Raw genomic sequence first — 27655 nt, 5'->3', positions numbered from 1 at the left:
AATTTCATTCTAAAATCTTGATTTCATTCCCATCAACCAAACATAAGATTTGAGAATATAATGAATTCATTCCCTCATTCCCAAACCCCTAAACTAAACGCCATCTTAATTGAACATGATTTAATCGGTGGACGGAAATGATTAATTGGTGGATGGAAATGTAAATTAGACCGTTCACTTCAAAATTAATGAATTATAAATTTTGGATATAAAAAAAATACAATCCAGCACATTATAGTAAAAGTATTTGAGTTCATGTCCATCACGGGAGTATTTAGAATAAGATAAATCATAAAATCAAAGTGACTAGAAAGGATTGAAGTGTAAATCACGAGGTTATCTTAGATATATATATTGCTCATGAAACCCATCCTGGGTAATTCCCAACATTATATCCTGCTATGTTATCACTCATCTAAGTTACTCAGCCTGATCATTTTTGTAAATCAATGGAGGAAATCTAGTCCCAACAGAAAGCGAACGACATAATGTATTAATGGTCCACCATTTTACAAGTAAAAAAGCTATGGTTGTTTCCAACTCAAGAATACAAAACACCCAAAGAATAGCCCAAGTATTCACCAACTATACAAAATAACATAACCTACAATTCAACCATACAAGGGAACGGAAAGAAGAAAAGGGGAGAGAACAAAAATGAGAAGCACTAATAAATGCTGGCTTTCCTGCCAACCCTTATTTGCGTCTTTGCCGAGAGTATGCCGGAGAGCCTACATTCTGCTGCCTCCTGTGATTTGGAGAACCAACAGGTCCTTGGAGTGAAGAAAAAGCAGATTTTTGGGGCCCTTGGTGACTTGTTGGATGAAGAGAGGCCTCCATAAAGCATACTATATTCAAACGAGTCCTTTCCAGTTCCCCTTCTAGTAGCTCCGAACTAAATTGCTGGGCCAATGCCTGGAAAAAAGAAACGACACCAAAACCTTTAATCACTTAGATTCCATTTGGTGCACTCAATAAAATTACATATCAACAATGAAGATGAAGAAATTATCACTTGAAAGTAAATAAAATATCTCACTCATCGAGAAACCAATAAAAAAATACACGGATGAGTTTGAACTAGGCAAATATTTAAGACAAAAGTTTAAAAACACTAAAAAACTGGTTGGCGTACTATTAATTAGAAAAGAAAAGGAAAGACAAATGAGCATTTACTATAGGAGACTGATAAGGACATTTGCCAAGTAAAATACTGGTTCAAGGAGTATATATTAGAATAAACATGCACATAAAAAAGCAATAGCTTAGATCTCCATGAAATGGGTCAACTGTAGACCATTTAATCAAAGCAAATTTATAAGGAATATGATGTGCAAATGCATAACCTAAAATTCAGTAAAAACATGGTTATTATGAACTCCGGCTTCAACTGTCATGTCTTCTGCCAGAGATTGTATGTTTCTAAAGGTAGATTAATGTTTTTACAATATGCCATACTTTATGAAGATTTAAAGTTCCATAGAAAAGCAAGTGAGGATCAGATTTTCGAGTTATCTCAATCAAGTCCAGCCACAGATTCATTGTGAACTTTAGTTAAAGATGCCACAATATAAGCAAAAGCAGCAGCAAGTGACACGAAGCCTTACAATGACTTTCTGCAGAAAGATTATAACACCAAAATTTGTTGTCCAAGAATTGTGCACAATGAAAATTATTGTCATTATTCAAATTGAGAAGTGAAAAAAGAACATACAAGTAAGTCATCTGGAGAAATATTGGACTGTCTGTCATCAGCCATGGCATCTTCACTCCCGCGAGTTGATCTACGCTGGTGCCCTGGATTTTCGGAAGGCTCAGACACACTCTCACAAGCTTTATCCAAAAGCAATCCTTGCAAGTTCTTCAAAGCTTCATGAGCTTGGGGAGAGAAATAAGCACTCAAAACAGTTTCAAAATACTCAAGCTGCAAGAGATTTAAGACAACTCTTTAGAGAGAAATTTCATAATTCAACTATAAATTTTCAAAAGAATATTTTATTCAAAATGAATTCAGTTACGAGTACCTCAATCAATAGCTGACAGAAACCATTTGTATCCAACACTTTCAAATCTTTATTTTTATTTTCATTAAAAAGGCTAATAAAAGTGTCAATCAAACCTTCCACTAATATGCCTAGTATCTTCTCCAACAAAGGTTTTGCACCATTGGAGACCTACATACACATAAAACTTCCATTTAGCTTATGCATGTTTAAAGAAACTAGACTAAGTACTATTCCAGATACCCCAGGATTTAAAGGTATAACTACTCCGACTGTACACAAGATTAAACAAGACGGCAGCCAAATGACAAGATTAAGATATTGTCTTTTAAAATCATTCAGCAATGGAGTTTTGTGAAACCTTTAACATGAATTTTATCAATTATACTTAGTATTGACAAACACAGTTGAAAAGTTGCTATTTGCAGCTTCTAAAATATAGTGCCATCAGAAATGACTCGAATAACATGCTGAAAATAATTCAAATTTCCTATTATTGTTTCAATAGTAGTTAGATGGAATTAAAGCTGGAAAAAAAAAGAAAAAAAACTCAAATAAACATCCAACTCTGTTGGTATTTGGCTCCAGAAAAAATAAAGGAAACCAAATCGGGAAGTGTGTTTGCACAACACAAACAAAAAAAGGAACCATCATGAGATTCAAATGTTGACATATAGACATGAAGGATACGAGAAGGAAATTAAAAAACTCTTCCAATGTTCTTGAATTGTGTGCATCTTGCCTCTTGTTTCCTTGTCATTTTATTCTAGAATTGTACCATTATTATTGACCAAAGGATGATATAATGAATATTAAACAAAATTTCTTCCGAGTTTCACAAAGATAGAGAAAGAATAAGCAGAGGAGTTTTTAAACAAGAGTGTAACAAAAGCATTGTTGAACCTCTGCATGTACTCCCACAAGGATGTGCAGCAGATCATTTGTTGCATCTCGGATACCCTGCCACAGAATGCAACCATTAAGATATTTTCCTTGAGGGTGAAAGTGAATCACTAGTTGGAATGTTTAGTTAATGAGTAGTTCAATCTAACTTTTTACCTTGACAGTAGGTGCACCTCCCCATTGAATGCCAGAACCAAAAAGATAGATCTGAGCAGCATCCCTGATTAAATCTGACTGTTTGATGGCAACAAATATTAAATTAACTTCCAGCTGCATTTCAGACTGTTTGATTTTTATTTGGTCATTTTCAAACGGTAATATTTCCTTGTTAAATAATTGTGCATGACCATTCAGCAAATCATGTCTATTACCATTTCACAGGAAATAAAAATAATGAGAGAAAACAGATTTCTAACAAGATCTTTATTTTCGTTTGAAAAAAGAAAGAAAATTCAGCACCTTAGCACATGTATATTGTCCAAGTACTTTCTCCTCAAGTGCAGAAAATGATGTCACTAGGTCTCGCATGTCAGCATTTTGTTCATCATCATCCCTGGAGTTATGATAGAATGAGACACAAAATGAAATTAAGTTATAGGAAGCACATTAATATCAAGTAGCTTTGCTAGTTCTAACTATCTATGGTCAACTACATAAACTTTATGACTCCATTCGAGGTCACAGGTTTGAGTCGCGGATACGGCCTCTTGCAAAATGCAAGGTAAGACTGCATACAATAGACCCAATGTAGTCTGACCCTCCCTCGGGACCCCGCACTTGTGGAAGTTTCGTGCACCGGGCTGTCCTGTATTTCTAAAATACATTTTGCTGAAATCTTTTTCAAATTGAGGTGATCTTTGAACAGGAGGGAGAAACCAGAACTTGGCAGGAGAGATGGAACACTTAATGTGTGTATTTTCTATTGAGTTAGCTGGCTACACGACATTGATACAGCAGGAAGATTGACAGTGGACAAGCAAAATTGAATATGTAGCATATGCTAACAAAGCAAACAAAAACATGGATAAGAAATGTTTAATTGGAGGAATGTCATTAGTAAATTAAAAAATCTGACTGGCTCAGATAATCTTGCAAGTTCAGGCTTTATTTATTGAACATGAGTTTCCAGGATAGATTTAAAAACTTATCCATTAACTTGAGATTTAACACACACGTACACACACATTTCAACCTTGATGTGAATATGCATTATCATCCGAACTACGTGTCTATTTACTTAGGGCGATAGATTTCCTATGTCCAGAAACGAGACAGGAACTGCTTTTGTTTCCATTGTTTACCAAGGACGAAAATGTGGCAGGAACAGGAGGGCTTTATTACAGAAACCAAAATTGGGCAAAAAGCTTCCACCCAAAGTTGCACAGAATTGGCATAAAACTTCCACCCAAAGTTGGGTGGAAGCAAAATTCAAGCAATGGAAGCAGAGAGTGAAAGACATTAGTGCCCTTGGTTTGTCGAAATTACTCTCCTATATATATACCTTTTTCCCCCTCAACAAAAGAGCCCTCAACAGATCTTGTTTGTCTGTGCACTCCCTCTGCCAGACTTGTTCCACAAACAAGGGATGGAAAAAAAAGTGTTCTCCTTCCATCATTTGAAATACCCAATCAAGGCATGACTCACTTCCATTTAAGAACAATGTCAAGCTAAAGTGACTAAAGAATTTTTCCCCATAAAAATGGCGACAAAATAACTTCCAAGAATAAAGTAAATTAAATTTTGAAGAATACTTCGTGAGTTACTATCATACCTGTGCTGTAGCCACACATGCTTGTACTTATTATACAGAATATGGGAAAGCTCATCTCTGCAGTGTCCGATGTTACTTAAAACTATAAGTAGCTTCTGGTGGAAATCAGAAGTAGCAGCAGCACAACCACCATATGAAGTAGACAATTCGTTCTCAATATTGTGCAGATACCCATTTTGAAGAGCGCTATTCTCTTTATTTGTTCTCCGTTGAGAAAGTTCACTACCAATTCGCTCCAGATAACCTGAACCACTTGCACGATGGCAAATAAAATTATGATCATAAATAGAAAACAAACTATCACATTTATGTTACAATAATGATGGGACATACCTGCAAAATCCAAGAAAGAGTTCAGAAATGCAAGTCTTACTGATTCTTGAATTTCTTGAATATGTTCAGAGACGTGGTGATACTTAATTGTTTCATTTCTCAGGCTCTCAATCAAACTAACAGAAAAATAAAATAAAAACTTCTAAGGAAAAATCATAAGAAACAATTTGTATTTCAGATTATTTATTTCTGCACAAACATATTTAGCTCTTCACTTTGATGGTCAAAGACAGAAAACGGCCAGTCTCAGTGTACGAAGCTACTGCAAATGCAAGGTATATAGTCTGAGGGAATTACAATGTCTTGAGCCATGGTCAGGTAAGTGACAAGCTGCCTTGTTGCATTCCAACTAAAAAAATTTGCCCTAATCAGTAATTTCAATTGTTTCATGATCATTTCATGTTTTAGTTCCAATACTACCCAAAATACACAAGATCAACTTTACCGCATTCACTTTATTTTGATTAACCATTGCTATATAAATATCAAAATTTACTACATCAACAATGTTGATTAGATATGTAATACAACAGATATACATATATCATAAACAAGCAACAATCAATTATGAAGATTAGTTGAGATGCCAATACATAATCAGTTATTAATGAAGCATCATTTAACAAAAGGAAAACGATGAGACTTCCTCTCACTCAAGATAAACAACTTACTTGCTGATACGGTCCATAGCTGATATGATTGTTGCTCGAAAGGCAAGGGGCAAGCAAGAAATTGCATAAGGAGATCTATTACGCTCTAGAGTAGTTAAAGGATTCCACATTTCATCTGGAGAAATCTCCTTGGTAGTCGCCCTCATCCAGGTGCAGAGCCTCAAGATGTAAATCTTTGTAATGTCAAAGTAGAGGCCATGCAATGCTTTAACTGTAAAGAACCAGAGAATGTAATATTACCCGTCTTTTAAGCTAGCACAGTAATTTAAATAAAAAATAATTGAATACCAGCAGCTGGTGGGGCAGATTCTTTTCCTTCTAATGCCTGACATGTTTTAGCAATCTCCTTTATAGCATCACTCATGAAAGGCCGCAAAATGTTTGATTCATCAAAATCTCGGAATGTGCTTTGGACCTTCAATATAAATCCCAACATGAATCATCTTAAACATAGATCATATATTGAGCAGATTAAATGATATTAGGTCAGGTGCGGCATCAATAAATATCTTGGAACAGAAATCAAATTCGTGCACCAGCATTGTATATCTTTGCTTCACATAAGGAATCCCTTAAATACTCGAGCACAATTCCTATAACAAAATTCAAGAATATTAACTCTATTGCATCCTTAAATACTCAACTAGAATTCCAATGGTTGACAAGAGAATTCAGATAAAAGCCTCAATATCCCTAGGCTTAGTATATGTGGAAAACCATAAGTCAAATAGTATCCTGTACAGAAAATCTGGGGTGCAATATTCTTGCACATGGAACACATCCAATTCACACTCTATTATGAGATCATGTTGTTCATGTTCCTAAATTTCCATTATATCACCAAACAATGAATAGACTTCCTTTCCTAGAATACATGTCAAACAGTAAAGCTTGTTTTCTTCAATCACCATTATTACTAATGTACATATCAAACACTAAAAGTTTGCTTCCTATCTCTAGTTTTAGTCAATCTTATGGTGCTGGTTAATCAAAATTCCAACACTAGTTCTAGTGTTGTATCAGACTAGACATTGTAAATCATAATCTAATGCTCAAAAAACAACATTAAGGTGTACATTTCACCCATGAAAAAAAATCAATTTATGGACAAGGATACTGCATCCCTATTCCAAGGAACAAAGCATGAGCATCAACAATCACACTATCAATCATTCTATTAGCCTTGGCCTGAGACTCTGAAAACTTCACACTTACAAAAGTCATTAAGGGGAGGAAGAGGCATCAACCTTAATCATTAATGAGAAGTTAGGGATGCAAATAAGGATGTGAAAGTCTTTAATCATACCTTTGCTTCGAATGCAGCTATAGTGCAATGAATCATAACTGTAACCTCCTCAAGAGCATGAGTTGAATACTTAATATCACCAGCTTTCTCATCATTCTTACTAGAGGGAGGTTTAGAGTTTGTATCTGTATCAAGAGCCCCGCCACCAGTGGTTACCTGGAAAAGTAACCAATAGCTCAAAATCATCCATGAAACAAAGTATTTCTTGAAATTAGATAATCTTCATGCTGTCTAAAATTCAATAAAATGTCTTCTCATATATTGTTCTGACATACATTGCCTCATCAATTATGGCATAAGGATTAACAAGTTCAGAGAGTTTTGCATTTTTGTTGAGTGAAATTAGCAGCAGCAGCCATGTTTGTCCCATCTATTTGGAATCAGCAGCTTTTGTGAAAGAGGCAGACTTTTTCTTCTTTTATTATTATTTAAAAAAAAAAAGAGTACAGTAGAAGTAAAAGAAGACTTTTGGAAGGAAAAATCTCAGATACTCGACAAAATGTACTCAGAAAAGGGTTAAAAAGTAAGCATCTTATCATCTGATTCTTGAAACACATTGAAGGATATATGAATAGCAACCCCAGAAATACCTTAGTTTGCAAGGGAGGAATAACCTTGCATTTCATATTTCAAAGGTTAAAGCACTACTAGGCATTCAAGGCACAAAAATATGATTTTACATAATTTACAATGAATGATATACTAAAATACCTTAGCAAATTTTCCACTGAAAACAGATATGGATAATCTCCAAAATGATGGTATATGATGGATTAGAACACTGTTTAACATATGGATATATCTTCCTCTCAAAGTATCCATTTCTTCCCCGAGTAGATGTGACTCTAGTTCAGAAGAGTCATCCAAGGACACCTCTGAGTCTAGCTACAAAAAATAAATCATTCCAGTAAAATAAGTCAAAATCTAACTCACAACTAAGGAGAAAAACAGATAAATAGAGAATGTGCACGTTCTAAAATTGAGTTTGAGATGATACAAAGATTATGTGCTCACATCATAGAACAAAGAATTTTTGGATTATGACCATCCTATTATCAATCAAACTTGTCAAACAACCACTAATTGGGATTATAAGTAGAAAACAATTTAGGAAGTTAACAAACATGCCATCCAAGTATTTATTTTTCTAGCACCCATCCTAAAAGTAGAAAAATATCCTTCTGATTTGGGGATGCTAATCCTATGCATACCAATTTACTTGAATCTTCTTGAAGTTGCCTCCATCTTGCATCAGACTTGAATCTCTCTCGAATCTTCTTATGCAAGATTTCCATTTGAGCCTCATGATTTGAAGTGCACTTTTCAAGCAAATTTTTAATCCTCCGATTCTAGAAAAATGGGGGAAAATCACAATCACAAGCCTTGTCATAATTTAAACCAACAATTAACAAAGAAAGAGAATGGTGCTGAATCATTTTCAGGTTAGTGTCCTTGCATAAGAGACAGACCTGAATGCTAAGATATCGCCAGACAGGATCTGAACTGGGCTCCAATTCCAAAAGCAGCCTTACAATGTTCTCAAGCTAGAAGAAGCACATGAAGTAACCAAAGGTAAGATGCAATGGAAAACAGTTAATTAAAATAGAAAAGGTACTAAATACATGTAACCAGACGTTTCATTCTCAAATATTAGAATCACAGTAAAGTGGAACATAATCGTGTGTGCATATATATATAACATTACCAGCCGCTTTTTCTAACATCTAAAATAGTGCCATATGCTAGCAATCTCTTGCACAGAGATCAAAAGAGGAAACAGTACAGTTCATAAGCTAATACTACAACTAAGTTTAGGAGGAAGACAAGATGGGAACACACATGTAAGAAATGTATTTGCTTCAATTTGAGTTACTTTGCTTCCACATTAGGAACCATGATTAGATTACTTATTTTCAAAAGCAACATTATATTACTCCACAACCATTAAATCTATACAAGACACAATACAACAGACAGGAACTGAATTTGCTTTTTCCTCCTCAAAATTTATTTCATGTCTTCTAAAAGTAAAAGGGTGGAAGGAGCAAACTTACATCAGCTAAGTCAAGCTCTGGATCTTCCATTGATTTGTAAAGCATCATTCTAAATTCTTGCATTACCTTTTCTACTTCCTCAAGTACACGTTTCAGTATACCAACCTACAAATGAGGCCACAAACCAATTGAGAACTACAAAGTGACAATTTCACTATCCATTTCAGCTAAGAATGATGAACTATGTTCCTCAAGAACAATGAGGTGAAAGCCATAAGATTTCCCACAAATGCCCATAAAGCTTACAATTCTAAAATTCCAAACATGGAGGACAACATTTATCTTCTCATTAATACGATGTTAATCTGCCTTTTCAATATATCAACATATAAATAATAATAAATCATTTTACAAGATATTTGAAATGTTAGCAATGAGTAGGTTAGTATTTCTGAGGCACCTCAAGAAGAAACAACTTAACATGAGTGGAGGTTTGTGCCTCAGACTATTGCCAACCATGAAATAGTACAGAGTTTCCAAGCATAAGTGAAGGGATCCTATCAACAGTAGTTTTACCATTTTCAATAAAGCACCAGAACAAATCCATGAACTTTTATAGCCCTTGGAGAAGAATGAGATATGCAAGTGAAAGTTCTTTCAGTATAATTAATGTTGCCTCAAGAATCAGCAGACACAGTAAACCTATTACAAGTGCTTCTATATGACACTACTTATGAATCACACCACCTAAATTGCCTGTATATATAGCTAAATGAAAATCGTTACTCCAGTAATCTCCAAAGCAGAACATAATGCCAAGAGAGATGAGAATGAATTATGGTATTCCTCGTGGAAAGATCAGAGTATATTCAACCATTGTAAGATGATATAATTTTTCCAGTTATGAAGAAGGCAGATGCCCAACAAAATGAAGATTCATTCCTCGAGTTAGTTACTAAATCCAAATGGGTATGAGATACTAATGAGAAACATACCAAACATCTCCCAAAGATGTGTGGTTCATTTAGAAAGCCATTTCAAGAAATTTAAGAAAGAAAATAACATACATGAGAAGGAAGGACGATTGACTTCGCTTTCCTATACTCTCTAACTGCTAGATCATATTCGCCCTTGGCAATGCTCCCACGAATTGAACTTGGCAGATTAAAAAGAGTCCGGAACCTCTGAAGCATTCCTTGAACTGATCTAATTTTCTCTGCTTGCACCTATTTATAATCACATAAGTAAGGAGTCCTTCTCAAGCAGGAAAAAAAAACAATACCAACCTTTCCATTCTTGAATCTCAGTTGTTTACCTGCCTCTCAAATAAAGGTTGAAATGCACGGTTTGCAACTTGACTGATATTTTGGGTGGATTCATACAATCGAGCAGTACCTGCACCTTCTGGATCCTCCTCTATCTGCCTCAGCTTAGACTGGATATCTGCTTGGCACAGTTAACTTCTCAAGATAATCTTAACTATCCAATGATAGGAAAGAACTTTTTCTTATGAAAATTTTATGCATGAGAAACTAACTGCATCAAAATTGTGATGAATGAATGGTATTGTAAAATACCATCAATTGTAGTCTTGCAAGAGATAAAGCAATCGAAGTTTTCTTTCACCAATTGTTTCTTTTCTTGAGTTCTGCCTTTGAGATCAGCTTTTAATGTAAGGGCCCCAGCTTCTAAATCAGCTGCACTTGTATCTTGGTGAACCCGTGACAAAAAGATCTTGGGGTCAAAGTTTGGAGAAGAGTACGTTACTTTATCTGCAAAAAGAAAAAACTAAAGGAATCATGTCAAATTATAGTAATCAAGTGTGCAAAATCAAATTATCAACTACCACTAGCGATTCAATCAGGCTCATAGTTGTCAGAACCTAGAATCATGATAATCCACATTCCTATCATCCGCATGAAATGATTGGATATACAAGATTGATATGATATATAAGAACCAAAAATATTAAAGAATTGTGACTTACAACAATTTGATATGAATTCATGCTATATGATTCTAAGGAAAAGAAAAAAAGAAAATTCATCAGAAATTAAGCCCAACCCAAACCATCGGAAATAAAAATCAATCCGCCAGTAAGAACAGAGATGGTAAAAGATGAATATTTGATTCCAAGACAAAAGTGAGAATGTAAAGAAGAGAGTTAGAGTCAATGGGCGCATAGGAGAACGACAAGGAGACTTGGAGGCTACAACAAGAGTGGAGTCAATAATGCTCCACGGTAACTGAAAAGACAATCAAAGACAAATAAGTATTGTCACGTTGAGACTCATAGAACTATAGTAAGTTGTGAGAAAGAAGTGAATGGTGTCTTGCCACATCAAAGTCAGCTTCAGAAGAAGTTGGTGGAAAAATCATTTCATTTAGAGAAATTGTAAGGTAACTTTCTTATCAATGTGAAACATGAATTTACATTTTTTCCCAAGTAATGATTAGCATTCTCCAATAAACATATTAGAGTATCAAATAGAAAATTGCATTGTTTTGTGCTTAGTATTGAAGAATTGTCCCAAGTAAGAATTTTTGAAACTTATTTCATGGTTTTTAACTAAACCATACATTCATCAAGGTCGAGCTCCTAGTTGCTAACTTCAATCAAGCAATAACTGAGGGTCTAGAGTCCCCACAGGATACCAAGTTGGTTAGAGGGTGACAGATTTGCTACAATGGCGCAATGGATCAATTCCCGGCGGGCGCATGCCCTCGGAGAAAAAAAACCCTCCCACCCTGTAGCTAGCTTGGAGGTCGGCTATAAGCTAATCCCGAAATTTGCCTCCCTTCACATAACCTGGGACCGGTTGGAACCGGTTGTGAGGGGTGCATTGGGTGAGCAAAATCACCTTTGCTACAATAACTGAGGGTCCAAATAATTTATTAAATAACTGAACAAATCTCAAAACAGAACTCAAAGAGGACAGATGTAGCCCAGTGACTGCATCTGACAATAGATATTCCTCAAGAATAAGCAAACTTTTGGAGAATGATCATTAAAAAAAATGATCAAAGGAAGATACACAATCAATCTTATCGTCATAGCTACATTTGAGTCACAGAAAGAAGCAAACAGTATAGAAGGAGCAATGGGCTGAAAGTGGATAACCCCCTCACTAGCACAGTCCCATCACATGAATGGTTAACCAATCTGAGATTTACCCCCTTACTCTCTTTATATCCTCCTGCCAAAGATCAACTCAATTTTTAGATCAGCTCACCAGGGCAGTCCTAACATTGTTACTTGGTTTCAATTTGAATGAATGGCAACTAATCCAGAAAGCTTAAGCGGTTAGGAAAAATTCAATTATATACTTAATATTCTTAAAACAGTCCCTTGTATGTAGAAAAAACATAGTGGACTACCCCCACCCTAGCCTATCATTTGGACTTTGGAGTAACTAAACTAATGAACATTAGCATTTTTATTCTTAACACTTTCACGGATGGACTAGCCCCAAAGCATGTAAACTAAATGATATAATTTTTTAAGTATTTCTAGTCAGGTTTTCTATTTGATTCAGTGAGTGCTTATCCCAAAATCTTAAATTGTTAGTCAAGGCCCAATTTATAACTTTGTCAAATGGCTCGTGGCAGGGATTCAAGTTATAGGAGGAAGAGTATCATAATGTTGGATGCGTTGTAGCAATCTCTAACAGAACTAGTAACTGAACCAGCAGACAGATGTGGATTTATCACCATTGCTTCAACTGGTGCTAAGGAGGTTGATTATTGGCCCTGATGAAATTACATTCAGCAAGGATGCACCAAGTACAGATGTGAAAGTGAGGAAGAATTAGTATTTTGGTAATGGTGAGGATCTTGACTCTTGAGATTGATTTTATATAGGAAAAATTACCTAACAAAACCTTGTATAGAGTCAGAAGATTTGCAAAAATGGAAGATGCATTATACTTCATGGATAAGATGTTATATATTTATTTAGATAAATGCTTCCTTCAATACTTCCTGAACATGGCAGGTTTGCAATGCCTTCCAACTGCAAAAGTATGACTCACAAAAAATGTGGAAAAACTAAAAGGATTGTTGCCTCGGTTTGTTTTCTATTTAATGATTTGAGGTGGAGGAAAACTGTCAATGAAGGGTATGCAAAGATTCAAGCCAGTGGGTCAATAATAGCTACTCATACACAAATTTGTTCAAGGTTTAGAGAAAAAAACTATAAATCAATGAGTACTATATAAAAAGTTGTCAAATTATTTATATAAACATTTCCTTCACTGCTGACAAAACTTAGCAAATTGCACCTCAATCCTACTGTAAAAGTAAATGGGAAAGGCTAAGAGAACTATTGCCTTTATGACAAACTTGAATTTTCTATATCGTTGTACATAAAAGATTGGATATTCAGAAATAAATTAGATATTTGTTCAGGCAAAAAACAAGAATTATAAAAGCACATGAAAGAAAAGAAATTTGTTAAGAGGCATCACAAGGCATTACAAGATATTTAAAAGAAACACACAACAAACTAAGCAGAATTACAGTTATCCAAAAGATTCAAAATAAGACCATATGTAGATCCTCTCTTTTTATAAGATTACTCAAAACAAGGGCATACCTCGTATACTAGGATCCAGGGATTCAGACCTTTCTCTTGAAAGTGGAGAACTTACTGAAGCATCAGTAATGAGCTTCAATGACTTATTGTCAATTACCCTGATTGAACCAAATATTAAACTGGTAAGGCAAAGAAGAAATATACTGGCAACACAAATGCCCAGTGGAAACACTGTACAAAAGCAAAAACAATACTGCTGTAGTTAGAATTATTCTGCTTGTTTTTGTGTGGATTCACTAGTGTGTGTATATTTCCCTCATGTCTATACAACATTAGGGCCACAAACCTATCACATAAAAAACAACTGGGGTTCCTCTATGATTTGTTGTCAATTACCCTAATAGAACAGAATATTAAGATGTTGAGGCAAAGAAGAAAATACTACAGTGATACGAAAGCCCAATGGGAAAACTATACAAAATCAAGAACAACAGTGATGTAGCTTTTCAGTGGATTCTTTAGAGTGTGTATATTAAGGTTTGAGATCTCAAGTTGTACTAGTGTTTTGGTCTTGAATTAGAACAATATTGTTTTGATATCATGCCAACATTCCAAATATATGGTGTGGGTGGTAAATTGGAGGTGGAAAGAGGAAAGAGATGAAGAAGAAAAGGAACATACAACTATATATAGTTAAGTTCAATATTTGTTTTCCATTTGAAATGCTACATTTTTTATATTATGTTATATGGAGATAAACTATAAAACAATAACAACAATATATCAATTTTAGCATGCCAAAAGGTATCAAGTGTTGACATAAAAAGATACTTGTTGACATGATTGATACAATGGAATGAGAGGCATTGTCTCAATGCCGAGTAATATTAAGTTTCAATAATTTATCAAAATAATTCTTTTCAACCTTTTCATCAAAAATGTTACAAGATTCCAACCATGGTATACATCATGGATTAAAATCTCATTTTGTGCCACATAACTTTTTGTTTTGACCAGCCAAGACAATTGGAATATGGCATCTGATGTAACCAAAGTCTTCCTCAAAGGTCGATGAAATGTCCACAAGGTCAATAGAACTTCTGTGAGGCGAGGTGTTTGGAACGAAAGTCGATGACAATGTGAGGTGTTCCAAGATCAGCGCACCACATATAATGGAACAAAACTTTAGCACAGGTCACAAGGTATTTCACGAGATCGAGAGGTGTTTTAGAGGTATGCAAAGGTTCAAATAAGGTGGCAAGGTGTTTCATAGGTCAGCAAAGCTTCCATTGAAGTCACAAGGTATTTTGGAACATCACAAGCAAAGTGAACCAGCTATTGAAGGTGCTTCATCTGTATGCAAGTTGTCCCCGGGGGTGCCCAATTGGCTAAAGAGTGGTAGATATGCTACAATGGGACAAGGGATCAATTCTCGGCAGGCGTATGCCCTCGAAGGAAAAAAAATCCTCCCACCCCTAGCCACTTAGTGATCGACTATAAACTGACCCCGTGATTTCTCTCCCTTTACATAACTTGAGAATGGACTGTGAGGAGCGTCTGGGATAAGCATAATCACCTTTTGCTACAATTCATCTATTTGTAAGTTATTTACTTGGTGGCGGTCCTTGCGGGTCGTTGCTAGTCCTAAACTAACATTTTTTTCATCTATTTGCAAGTCTACATTGACACATGGTTTGTCTATGAAGCAAAGCTTCTACATTCAACACCACAAATCTTCAATTTCCCCTTTTCCTTTTTGGCGTTGGGCAGGATAGTGATTATCCTATAGACTAACGAGAAAAGGAAAATTGAGGAGAAGATAAGAAGAAAAACCTTCTAAAAGGAAATTTTTATTAAAATTAGAGGGTTGGCTCCTCTTCATCTAAACAGGACTCTTATATAGACCATAACCTAAGACCTAAATAAAGAAAGAAATTACAATTGACAGATCTTAATTCTAATCTTGTAAAGAAAGAAAATAGATTTTACCTGAAAAGAAAAGTAATTAACTTAACGATCTTAACTCAAATCAAGACGTGGATCAAGACAAATCCTCTCTAAAAAACACCATGAATACGAAAATTACCCTAAATACCCAAAAAATAAAAATAATCAAAAATAGCAAAAATGCCTTGAAAAGGGTTTAAACAGTGGAATTTGGGGCTAAAATTTGGTGGTTACGATTTCACTGACAAACGTAGTTTTTTAAATTTTGCACACGTGACGACAGACAGAGCTTAATCCCAAGTCCCGAGTCAAAAGTTATAACTATTTGAAGTTTGAAGGCTCAAATTGGGCTTCATCATGGGTTAGAGCAGCATCAGTCTCCCCGGCTTGAAAAGAACTCGCCCTCGAGTTCATATTAGCTTCATCATCAACCGTCGAATAAGGAGTTATATGCTTCACATTGAAGACATCAGAAGTCTTCGAATGACTAGAAAGGCGCAACCTATAGGCATTATCGTTAATCTTCTACAGATCTCGCAAGGTCTGATCTTTCGATCCCTTAACTTATTATACTCTCCAACAGGAAAACGATCACGAGTCAATACAACCCAGACAAAATCTCCAATCTTAAAAAGTACCTATCAACGATGACTATCAACCCGAGCCTTATACTTGGCATTACTTTCCATAATTGTCAGTTTCACCTGCTTATGAATACCCGAAGATGCTCTGTCATCTCATCTGCTTTAGGATTAATTCATCCTACATGTGGAATAGGGTCTAAGTCTAGAACTCCTGATGGATTCCGACCATAGACAATCTCAAAAGTACTTAATCTCGTGGTCCTGTTTCTCGATCTGTTGTAGGCAAACTCTGCTTAAGGTAATGCCAAGTCCTACTACTTTGGTTTAGTTCCTGTGAGTGTTAGAGTGTATACTAAAAGTTTAGCTTTTGCATAAACATTTATTTTGAAATAAGAATCACATTGGTCAAATATCTACATTTATGTTAAGTGTAGTTGTCATTTAATTTATATTGTAGATAACATGGTGTGAGGAGACACACAGAAGTTCATGTTATCAATTCCTTATAAATTATAAATAGTAGCTCACAACCAAGATGAAATGGGACAAACCATTGGAGTGGTTGTAGTGTAATTTAGTATTAGTTTATCTTGATTATAAAATTACACTAGTACACTATGAGTGTATTGAGCATGACCATTTGAGGTAGTTTCTTTTTATACTGACTATATAAAAGAATAAAACCTCTATTATTATGGAAGTGCGTACTCTTAATCATGATATAATAACAAGCATGTATACTTAATATTTATTTCTTTAATTTATCAAAGGGTGCGATTCAGTTCGTTAAATCAATAAACCCGATAAGTTGAGAAATGATATTATTTATATGATGTGTTGTTGATTATAGAATGAAGTTGTGTCCTAGTAATCTAAGTTGATGATGTCCCCTTGAGGAGCTCATAAGGATTGTCATGTAAACCCTACAGATGGACTTAGTCCGACATGACAATGAGATTGAGTGGTACTACTCTTGGAGCTAGATATTAATTAAGTGAGTTGTCAATAACTCATTTAATTAGTGGACATTTAATATCTTAAACATAAGGAGACTAACACACTCATGATAAGAAGGAGCTCATATTATAATATGAGATTGGTGCGGTAGTGCAATAATAACTCTTTAGTGGTATAAGTTATTATTGATGAACTTGAGTTGGGTGTTCGGGGCGAATACGGGAAGCTCAAGCTCATCGGGAGACCAAAACCAATTCCTCCTCTCGGTTCTGTTATAGCCTCTTATTTATAAAGCCTTATATCCACTTAGAGTCAAGCTTCTTACCCATCTCATTGTGGCCAGCCAAACCAAGCTTGGTGCCCAAGCTAGGGCCGGCCAAGCCAAAAGATGGAGCCAAGTTTATGGCCGGCCAAGCTTGGAGCCCAAGCAAGGTGGCCAACCACATTAAAATAAAAGAGTGTTTTAATTTTTAAAATCTTTCCTTTTGTGGAAATCATGGTTTTAAAAGAGAGTTTTTTAATTTTAAAATCTTTCCTTTTATAGCTTTCTACAAAGGATTAAGAGAAATATTTGATATCTTTCCTTATTTGTAGTTAAAAGGAAGATTTTAATTTTTGATAAAACTTTCCTTTTTTTATAACCATTCACATGTTTTAAAAGAGAGATTTTAATTTATAAAATTTTCCTTTTATAACCAACAAGGGATTTAAAAGAGAATTTTTTAAAAAAAAAAATTCTTACCAAAAACAAATAAGAAAGTTTTAATTTTATGTTTAAAACTTTCCTTTTTTGGAGCACAAGTAGGTGGCCGGCCATGACAAGTATAAAAGGAAGTTTTAATTTTTTGTTTTAAAACTTTCCTTTTTAGTCATTGGCAAGGAATATAAGGAAGTTTTAATTATGTTTAAAACTTTCCTTTTTTGCCAAAACTAAGGATTATAAAAGAGATGGAGGGGTGCCTCATGAGATAACACATTTTATATTCCTCTCTTCCAATCCTTGGTGGTCGGCCCTTGTCCTTCTCTCTTCTCCTTTTGTTTTCTCTCTTGGTGGCTAGCGACATCTTGTGTGGAGATCTCTTGGTGGCCGATTGCTTGAAGGAGAAGAAGAGAAGGAAGCTCTCTCGTCTAGCATCCCTTGGAGGATAGTTGGTGGCCGGATCTTGGAAGCCTTGGAAGAAGCTTGAGTGAATTTCATCTTGAAAGATCGTCGCCCACACGACGCCCAAGAGAAGGAGGGAAATACAACAGAAGATCAAGAGGTCTATCAGCTACAAGAGGTATAACTAGTTATTAGTTTCCGCATCATAACTAGTTCATCTTTTGTATAGATCTTGAAAAATCAAACACAAGAGGTTATCGATTTTAAATTATCGTTTTTGTTATCGATTTTATTTTTCGATTTCATGTTTTGATAATGTGTTTCTATTGAGGTCTCTATAGTTAAACCTAGTTTATTGCAAGAAGTTAAATACCCGATTTCTTTATAAGGCTTTGTCTAGGAAGTGGTGGATGATCTCATACCTAAGAAGGCCTAGTGCCTCGCCATGTTTAACCTGGAAGCCGATCTTTGAAATAGATATTTGATAACTTCTGTAATATGATTTAACTTAGGAAGATCACATCGGTTAAACTTGGAGTAAAAATATTAAGTATCGTTTTCAATCCAAGTTTAACTTCTAAAGAACAATTTGAATTAATAATGTTAAGCATCGTTTGCAATCCAAATTTAACTTCAGTAGAGCACAAGGTAGCTAGGAAGTGGTGGATGATCTCATACCTAAGAAGGCCTAGTGCCTCGCCATGTTTAACCTGGAAGTCGATCTTTGAAATAGATATTTGATAACTTCTGTAATATGGATTAACTTAGGAAGATCACATCGGTTAAACTTGGAGTAAAAATGTTAAGTATCGTTTCCAATCCAAGTTTAACTTCTGAAGGACAATTTGGATTAATAATGTTAAGTATCGTTTACAATCCAAATTTAACTTCAGTAGAGCACAAGGGTAGCTAGAATAGTTCTATGCTTGTACAAATTTTTGTAGAGGGAAACTAGGACGGTATTCCGAGTAGCAACCAACAGTGAGGCATCTTAAAAGATTGCCCAGACTTCAATTCACCACCTCAGTTTGTCCATCTGTCTGAAGGTGGTAAGCACTTCTAAAATTTAACTGTGTGCCCAATTTCCCCCATAAGCTCTTCCAGAAGTACTGATGAATTTGGTATCTCGATATGAAATTATGGATCGAGGAATGCTATGTAAACGCATGATCTCCTTAAATGGGTAATTCGAGTAGCATCCATAATCTTCCTACAAGCCACAAAATACGTCATCTTTGAGAATCTGTCAATGACAACAAGAACTGAATCTGAGGCTCGTTGTAATTAAGCCGAGCCGAGCCGAACTCTTGAATATTTGAGTTTGACTCGTTTATAATCGAGCCGAGCTCGAGCTTTCTTTAATGAATATATTCATGGCTCACGAGCTTTTATCGAGCTTAAACAAGCTTAATAAATATAAATTATAAATTTAAATATTCATTAAAAACTAAATTACATATTTAGAAAAATTATAATATTCATATTAAAATTTACAATTTTATTCTAATAAATAAATTTAATACATTTATTTATACGTTTTATAAGTAGAGTGTAAAATCTATAAATTCAATATCAAAACTATTATTTTTTATTTAAAAGTTGATTCATGAGCTTAATGAACATGTTCACGAGCTAACGAACCGAATATTATGATGCTTGAGCTTGGTTTGTTTATCTTAACGAGCCTCGTTAAACGAGCTCAAACGAGCTTTTATTGAATCGAGCTTCGAATAGCGCATGAACGGCTTGGTTCATTTATACCCCTAGGTAATCCCAATACGAAATCCATGCTGACATCGAACCTAAGGAGCTTTAAGAACGAGTAGGGGAGTGTACAAGCCCGTATTTGTTAGAACCCCTTAGACCGCTGGCATACAGAACATCAATCAACAAAGTGAGCCACATCGCTGGTTAACTTGGGTCAATAGAAATTGGCAGAGATGAGGGTCAATATCTTATCACATCCGAAGTGCCCCTCGTTATGAAGCTCACTCATAATCTGTTGCCTTAGAAAGCAGTCTGGAATGCAGCTACAACCCACGAAACCAATAACCATTATGCCAAAGAAAATTATGCCAGTAATCATCATGTACCTCTTGAAATATCCTTCTGAATGATGGGTCAGCTGCATACATATCTGGAAAGCTTGCGATGTTAATACTTATGGTGGTGAGTAATGAAGAACACCGACTCAGGGCATCTGTGGCACGATTCAAACTTCCATCTTGGTGCCTTAGTGTAAAGATGAACTCTTGCAAGTAAGCCACCCACTTGGCATACCGCCTACTCAACTTGTGTTGACTATTTATGTACTTTACTATTTCATGATTAGAAAATAGGGTGAATTCCTTCTATACTAGGTAGTGCCAAAAATGCTTCAGGACTGCACAATGGTATAGAACTCCAAGTTGTAAGTAGAATAATTTTTCTTAAACCCAGAGAGTTTCTCGCTGAAGAGAGCAACTGGTCGCCCAGACTGAGAACCCCCCCCCCCAATACCTATGTCGGATGCATCACAGTTGACCTCGAATAATCTGTCAAAATCATGAAGGGTTAGAACTGGTGCTTTGGTCATCCTTTGTTTGACCAGTTCAAAGCTAGTCTCTGCTTTTTCAGACCACTTGAAATCCTTTCCCTTAAGACACTCGATGATAAGAGCAATCGGAGTGCTAAAATTTCTGATGAACCGACGGTAGAAAGAAGCTAAGCCATGGAAGCGTCTGACATCGTGCATGGTCCTCAGTTGAGATCACTCCATGACTGCATCTATCTTTGTTTGGTTTGCATGTACATCATCAGTAGACACAATAAAGCTGAGGAAAGTTACTGATGTAGTAAAGAAAGAGTACTTCTTGTTTACAAATAAGCACTCTATTTTTAGCTTTTTGAAGACAATATGGAGATGATGGAAGTGTGACGCCCATGTCGAATTGTAAACAAGGATGTCGTCAAAGTATACCACCACAAATTTTCCCATAAAGGACCGCAATACCTTATGCATAAATCTCATAAAGGTGTTGGGTGCATTAGACAGTCCAAAAGGCATGACCATCCACTCATATAGTCCATATTGCGTCTTGAATATCGTCTTCCATTCATCACCTGGTCTTATTCTGATTTAGTGGTATCCGCTTTTACAGTCAATTTTTTAGAAGAGCTTAGAACCGGATAGCTGAACCAACATGTTGTCCAAACGGGAAATTGGAAACCTTCACTGTAATCTTATTGATGGCTCTGCTGTCAACACACATGCCACGAGCCATCCTTCTTCGATACTAGTAGGGCAGAAATTGCATAGGGGCTCATACTCTCTCGAATATGTCCCTTTTCCAGCAACTCCACCTGATGATGCAATTCTTTTGCTTCCTTAGGGTTAAGCCAATAAACTAGCTAATTAGGCGAACTCAACCCCGAGACAAGGTCAATCTGATGTTGGATATCTCGCATAGACGGTAGTTTAGAAGAAAGATCCTCTGGCATCAACTCATCAAAATCCGCTAGGATGATAACTCCGCGTCCATGGTAGGAGCAATGCTTTGGCACGGTAGCAAAGCATATACAACTCCACGCTCCACTTCATCTAAAAATCTAGATATAGAAAGCAGATTAGTATTTTTAGCTATCGGAATTGGAGCAATTTTTCCCTGCCGTGGCGCCAACACAATTTTGTTTCCCTTGACATTAAGTGTATAGGTATTCTTCCGCCCACCATGAACAACACTGCGATCATACTGCCAAGGTCGCCCCAACAATACATAACATACGTCGATGACCACCACATCACACCAAGCACTATCAAAATATTTGTCAATTGAAAAGAAAACGAGGCATCACCAGTCTATTGTTACCTCACTTTCTTTATTCAGCCAAGATAAATTGTAGGGTTTAAGATGACAATACGTCTTCAGTTGTAATTTCTGGACAATTACGTTCTCACAACTATCGCTGTCAATAATCATCTTGCAGACTTTATCCACGATGGTGCAGGTAGTATGAAAAATATTGATTTTCAACCAATCGTCCCCTGAATCACCCTTGGGAGTCAGCAGACATTTACAAATGACCAGAATCTCATGACCATCGCCATAAATCATTTCGTCAGATGCTTCATACATCGGATCATCCATTGCTATTGTATCTTCTATCACATCTTCCTCAATCAATAAATTTTTTCCCTTCAAATCAGTAGAAGAGGGCTTCCTACATTGATACGCCATATGTCCTTATTCACCACATTGATAATATCTGATAGGGGGTTTAGAGTAGACTTGTGGTGATTGCTGCGATGGCTACTGCTGTGAAGGGCGAGAATTTTGAGGGTGAGTTGGCCGACTGTTTTGGTCGCTTCTCCCCACTAGTTTTTGATTTTGTTGCTTTTCAACATGTTGAAAAGCCTCTGATACCGTCAAGAATGAATGAAGACTAAGGGCATCTTGCAAGACCAAGTGCAGACTCCCTAAGTAACATGTCACCTTCTACTCCTCCGTCTCGGATAGGTCGTTTCGGGCCATCAACTGGAAAAATTCTTCTACAAATTTGTCGACTGATCTCGTGCCCTGTCTTAATAAGTGAAGTCGCTGGAATAAAGTTTGGATGTAAGCGAAGGGAAGGAAGTGTTCCTTCATGTTTTCCTTCATATCTTCCCAGTTAGATATTTGGGATTTACCTTGTTTGTCTCGAGAGCGCCACATCTGTTCCCACCATGTTGATGCTCACCCTTGAGTCTAATGACAATTAACTTCACCTTCATTTGATCTAGAACTCGCTTGTAGTCGAAGATCCGCTCTACTTCGTTGATCCAGTCAATGAAGTCCTCTGCAACAAACCAGAAAATTCGAGCAGATCCCGAAATCCGAAGTATCTAGCAACTCCTCTCATCCATGACATTCCTGAGGAGAGACCCGCCGGTGATATGGGTTCTCGAAAGAAGACTCAAATCCACGATCTGAAATCTCACGATCTTCGAGATCTCACGTCGCCATAAGGTTAAATCGGCAACTTGCCTTCGTAAATCCTCAATCGTCATTATATCTTGGATGTTACGACCACGGGGCTCAGCTTCCTCCCTCAAAGCCTGCCCATTATGGCGACCGTAACTACGACGACCCGCCATTGGTTTTGGCGATGACCTTCTCATGCTCTGACACCAACTGGCGCTGGGCAGAAAAGCGATTATCCTGGGAGCTAACGAAAAAAGAAAAATTGAGGAGAAGACAAGAAGAAAACCTTCTAAAAGGAAACTTTTATTAAAATTAAAGGGTTGGTTCCTCTACATCTAAACATGACTTTTAAATAGACCACAACTTAAGACCTAAATAAGGAAAGAAATTACAATTGACAGATCTTAATGTCAATTTTGTAAAGAAAGGAAATAGATTTTTACCTGAAAAGGAAAGTAATTAATTTAACGATCATAACTTAAATCAAGACACGAATCAAGATAAATCTTCTCTAAAAATACCAAGCATACAAAAATTACCCTAAATACCAAAAAAAAAAAATACTAAAAATAGCAAAAAGGGCCCGAAAAGAGTTTAAACGGTGGAATTTGGGACTAAAAATTTAGCGGTTACGGTTTCACCGATAACAAACGTAGGTTTTTAAATTTTGCGCGTGTGGCAACAGACAACCTAATTCTGAGTCCCGAGTCAAAAGTTATGACCATTTGAAGTTTGAAGGCTTGATTGGGCTTCCTCATGGGTTGGGCCTGCATCACTTTTCTAACATTAAGCACACCCACTAACATCAACACCTAGCATGCCCAAAACTCAAGTTGATATTTTAAACTTTGTTGTATATTACAATATTATAGTCGCAAGCCTACCGGATAACAAATAGTTGGTTTCCGAATTTTGAAATGTATTATGGATCACACAATCTTGAACATTCCCAACATTAAAAAAGAATAACTAGGAGTTAAAGTTCACGACATTAGAATACATAACACTTTGCCAAAGATTGTAAAAGTGAGTTGGCACAAAGAAACACCCAAGCATGAAAGTATGATCTAAGACAATGATCTAGTCATTGTTTTTAACTATTTGGTATCCAATATATGACTCCAGACCATGACTCCTCACTACTATACTTTTGAAAATCTCCAATACTTGATGTTGATCTTTGATATTTGTTTTGTGCAATAGGAATGAGTCCTTAATTCTATCCAATCTGACTCTTCGCCTCCGTCTCTATCTTATATCTGCATGGAAATCCTTAATATTTTAAAATTGAACAACTTATTGCTACTAGGAATGGTTTGGCAATAATATATATATATAAGAGTCTTAAAAAATGCAGCAGCATAGCCTCCAAGTTATATGACGAATATAAAAGTTAACCATGTAAAACAATGTAGTTACCCAAGCCCAAGTGGATCCAAAACTTCCACACCCCGAGGTAAAGATTGCAAGTGTGCAAGCCCCTTGCGAGCAATTGCATTTGGTTTTTGTTCTTGTGCACTTGGTGCAGCCCTTGTTTCACGCATCTCTCGAACTCTACGAGAAAGCTAAAGAAAAAGAAACTGGTTGTAAGTTTACTTTTATCTCAGTTAAAAATTTTATTTTCAGAGAAACAAGACGCCATGCTGAATGTATGCAGAAGCATATTAAACTAGTTGCCAACATAACAATTTCAATCATATTGCAGAATAGAAGCATTAAACATTAAAGATGAGAAATAAGTGATTAGATTTGAGAAAAGAACCAGTTAGAATCACAAAAGTAATTTCATTGAAAAGTGTATTTGACAACCTCATGGGCACTTCATCAACCCAGACCATTGTAACCTGATTCCATGTCTCTTACATACTTGGAGCATATTTGAATTTTCTGGGAAGTTGCAGGATATTCAAGAAATCATGGCATACACAACCAAATATTATGATCATACCAGCCAACCCAAAACATGCCAAGTCAGTCACAATAACTATATAAAACAAAATCAAATAGGCATATACCAGACCCATACATAATTCATCTTTCAAAGTTACAGCTATTTACTCCATTACAACAATACTAGAATTTAAAATTCTCTTTTTTCACAGGATCAGTCTAGTAACCTATGCCCTTCTGATATATTCAGAGTTCATTTTTTAAACATATAAAAGACTAACTTTAGTGCATTAACATGAGCTCAACCCTCTCAACAAAAAGAAACTAACCTTGTTTAACAAATATTTGCATTCTTATGATGCCTTGATAAATTAGCATGCTCAGTGCCAACACCAAAGGTATATCACATGCCAAAACTTTGTATAAAGCATAACAACCTTCCAATTGATTCCATATTTTCAGACATAGGCACAGTTTGTTTTTTTTTTAACAAAAAACAAACATTTTGAATGCCCATTTTGAAGGGTTTGATAGTTGAAATAACATTTTTATTGATTTGATTTTCAATCCGACTATAACATTTGTAGGATCATAAAAGCTTGAAAGTTTGGTATATTTATATAAGACTAAAGTCTAATCAACAAACTTCAAACCAAAAATTGAATCAAAATTGAATATCCTCCAAACACAAATCATGTTTTTTGGAAGAAAAAAAAAAGTTACAGCATATTTTAAGGTTATATCGATCAGAAATATCTTCAGGGACCGTGTCACCGATATATCCAGCAAGTCAATGCCACACAATCATATGAAGCGGACAAAATTGGTTAGACTAAAGAAAGACCTACGGATACTAGAAAGAATTGCAGATACAGGTTGCGTTTTAAATTTAAGCAAAACGAGCTCTAGAATAACTGGAAACTTTATTAAACGAACATTGCTGCAAAATCAAATGGCCAAATCAAAATCTTTAAAATATTTTTTTTTAAAAAAAAAAACTCGCTAGAGGTGAACATAAACATTATCTCAATTTTACCCATTCAGTTTCACGACTTAAGAATTTTGAGATCAACTGTAAAGGGGGAAAAGGACTATCATCCCATCAAGAATACCTCAGCCTCATCTACCCTTTTCCAGCTTCTGGGCTCATCGTCGTCCTGCCCGGTATCGCCATCATCCCTGGGCGCTCGGCGATCGTTGCCGCCACGCCCCCTCTGCGGTGGAACACGGTCTTTAGACGAGTCCTCATCTCCAGAGGAGATGCTCAGCATCTCGACCTCCGATCCGTCGTCGTCATCCCCTCCACGACTAGGATTCCGCCTCTGCTGCTGCTGCTGCTGTTGCGGCCGGGACTGCTTGCCACGGGGATTGGAATTCGAATTAGGGTTCCCCTGAGGCTGGCTCTGATCCATGAAAGGCGGCGGAGGCGGAGGCCGGATGAGGTTGACGACGGGCTTAGAATTTTTGGCCGACGGCCTCTTGTAGTTGACATCCCTCTCCGCCTGCTCCTTGAGCGCCATCTGGAGGAGCTCGTCCTCGTCGAGATCGCTGTCGCTCGCCATTCGTTATCTTCTTCGACTAGCTTCGATTCTCCTCCTGTGCTGCTTCCTTCGTATTCAGATCTGGTAATGGATTTGGAACGAGAGGGCAGAAGAAAGGAAAACGAGGAGGTCGGAGACTCCGCCCTTTTGTCGCTCGCACTTTGCTCCGCGGTCAGCAAAGCGTGGGCAGACGAGCCTATTGGTTGAGCGGTCTTCACCCACCGTGTGATAAAAGTGAGTGCGGTGTCAATTAGCTTAATTTCACCTAACGTTGTGCTGATCTACTATCACTGCAGGAAAAATCCAACAGTGAATGTATTACGGCAGGAAACTCCCCTAATGTTGGCTGGCTCCATATGTATCTAGAGGGAAGTAATTCCTACTGTCTGTGATACAACTGAGACAAACATAGTCTATTAGTAAAATTACTATGAATAGTTGAGTATTTTTGAATTATTTTTCAACACCAGTCATCCATTCTTCCGCTCTATCAACCTATCTACTGAAGTATTCACAATGAGGATAAATTTTACCGTGGATTTTGTATTTTCAAATTTACTGGATAGATGAATTAGAGGAGTAGACGGTTCGTTTTGAGAAATAATTGGATCTATAAGTATTTGAATATCTGGATAATAAAAAATATATTGTCATCGTCGGATCCATCTAGTAGGTGGATTTGATCACACAAATCAGTCAATTAGCTGACGTGATTCGACCAATCAATTTACTTTCCTTAATCGATTGATATGTCTACATTATCGGTGTACAAACAGTTAAACAGAACTATTTCTTATTATTATTTAGTTGTTATTTATTTCCTCGGTAGTTTGATTTGTTGCAGTGGAAGGATTGGTTGGTTAGTCGAGAGGATTCATGTTGCAGAGGCCGCTGCTTAGGTAACTCACAAATGGCGACGCAAAAGCTTATGCCCTCGTCTCGCACCCAGAGCATATGCTATCGACGAATTCCAGAAATATGCAGTAAGCGAGAGGGGTACGTATCCTGACAAAAGACTGGACATCCGAGGCGTGTTTGACAATTCCAGAAATATGCGGACATTCTAAAATTTTTCAAAAGCAATTGTAACATTAAAAACCTTCACAAAATGGCTATTCGGGCTCAACTGAATCCAGTGCGGATGTCTGAATCAGGCTCATTTACATATGGGAGTAAAAG

The 27655-nt window shown here is 36.4% G+C and overlaps 1 protein-coding gene across 1 annotated transcript; it reads right to left on the bottom strand.

Moving 5' to 3' along the window:
* Positions 1-472: 472 nt before the first annotated feature.
* On the bottom strand, positions 473-26669 carry LOC122005286 (exocyst complex component SEC5B-like). The gene is made up of 21 exons (XM_042560272.1): positions 26048-26669; positions 24465-24610; positions 13576-13673; positions 10559-10753; positions 10297-10424; positions 10049-10207; positions 9042-9146; positions 8457-8531; positions 8199-8336; positions 7699-7872; positions 6988-7143; positions 5970-6096; positions 5682-5892; positions 5011-5126; positions 4678-4921; positions 3366-3459; positions 3063-3140; positions 2907-2963; positions 2025-2174; positions 1715-1924; positions 473-915 (listed from the first exon to the last, which is right to left on the bottom strand). Exons 1-21 carry the CDS (start codon positions 26495-26497, stop codon positions 697-699), a joined length of 3330 nt encoding a protein of 1109 aa, XP_042416206.1. The 5' UTR covers positions 26498-26669; the 3' UTR covers positions 473-696.
* Positions 26670-27655: the final 986 nt, after the last annotated feature.

Source organism: Zingiber officinale, chromosome 7B (genome assembly GCF_018446385.1).
Source record: "Zingiber officinale cultivar Zhangliang chromosome 7B, Zo_v1.1, whole genome shotgun sequence".
In the NCBI taxonomy this organism is placed as follows: Eukaryota; Viridiplantae; Streptophyta; class Magnoliopsida; order Zingiberales; family Zingiberaceae; genus Zingiber; species Zingiber officinale.
This window is presented reverse-complemented; position numbering and strand designations above follow the sequence as displayed.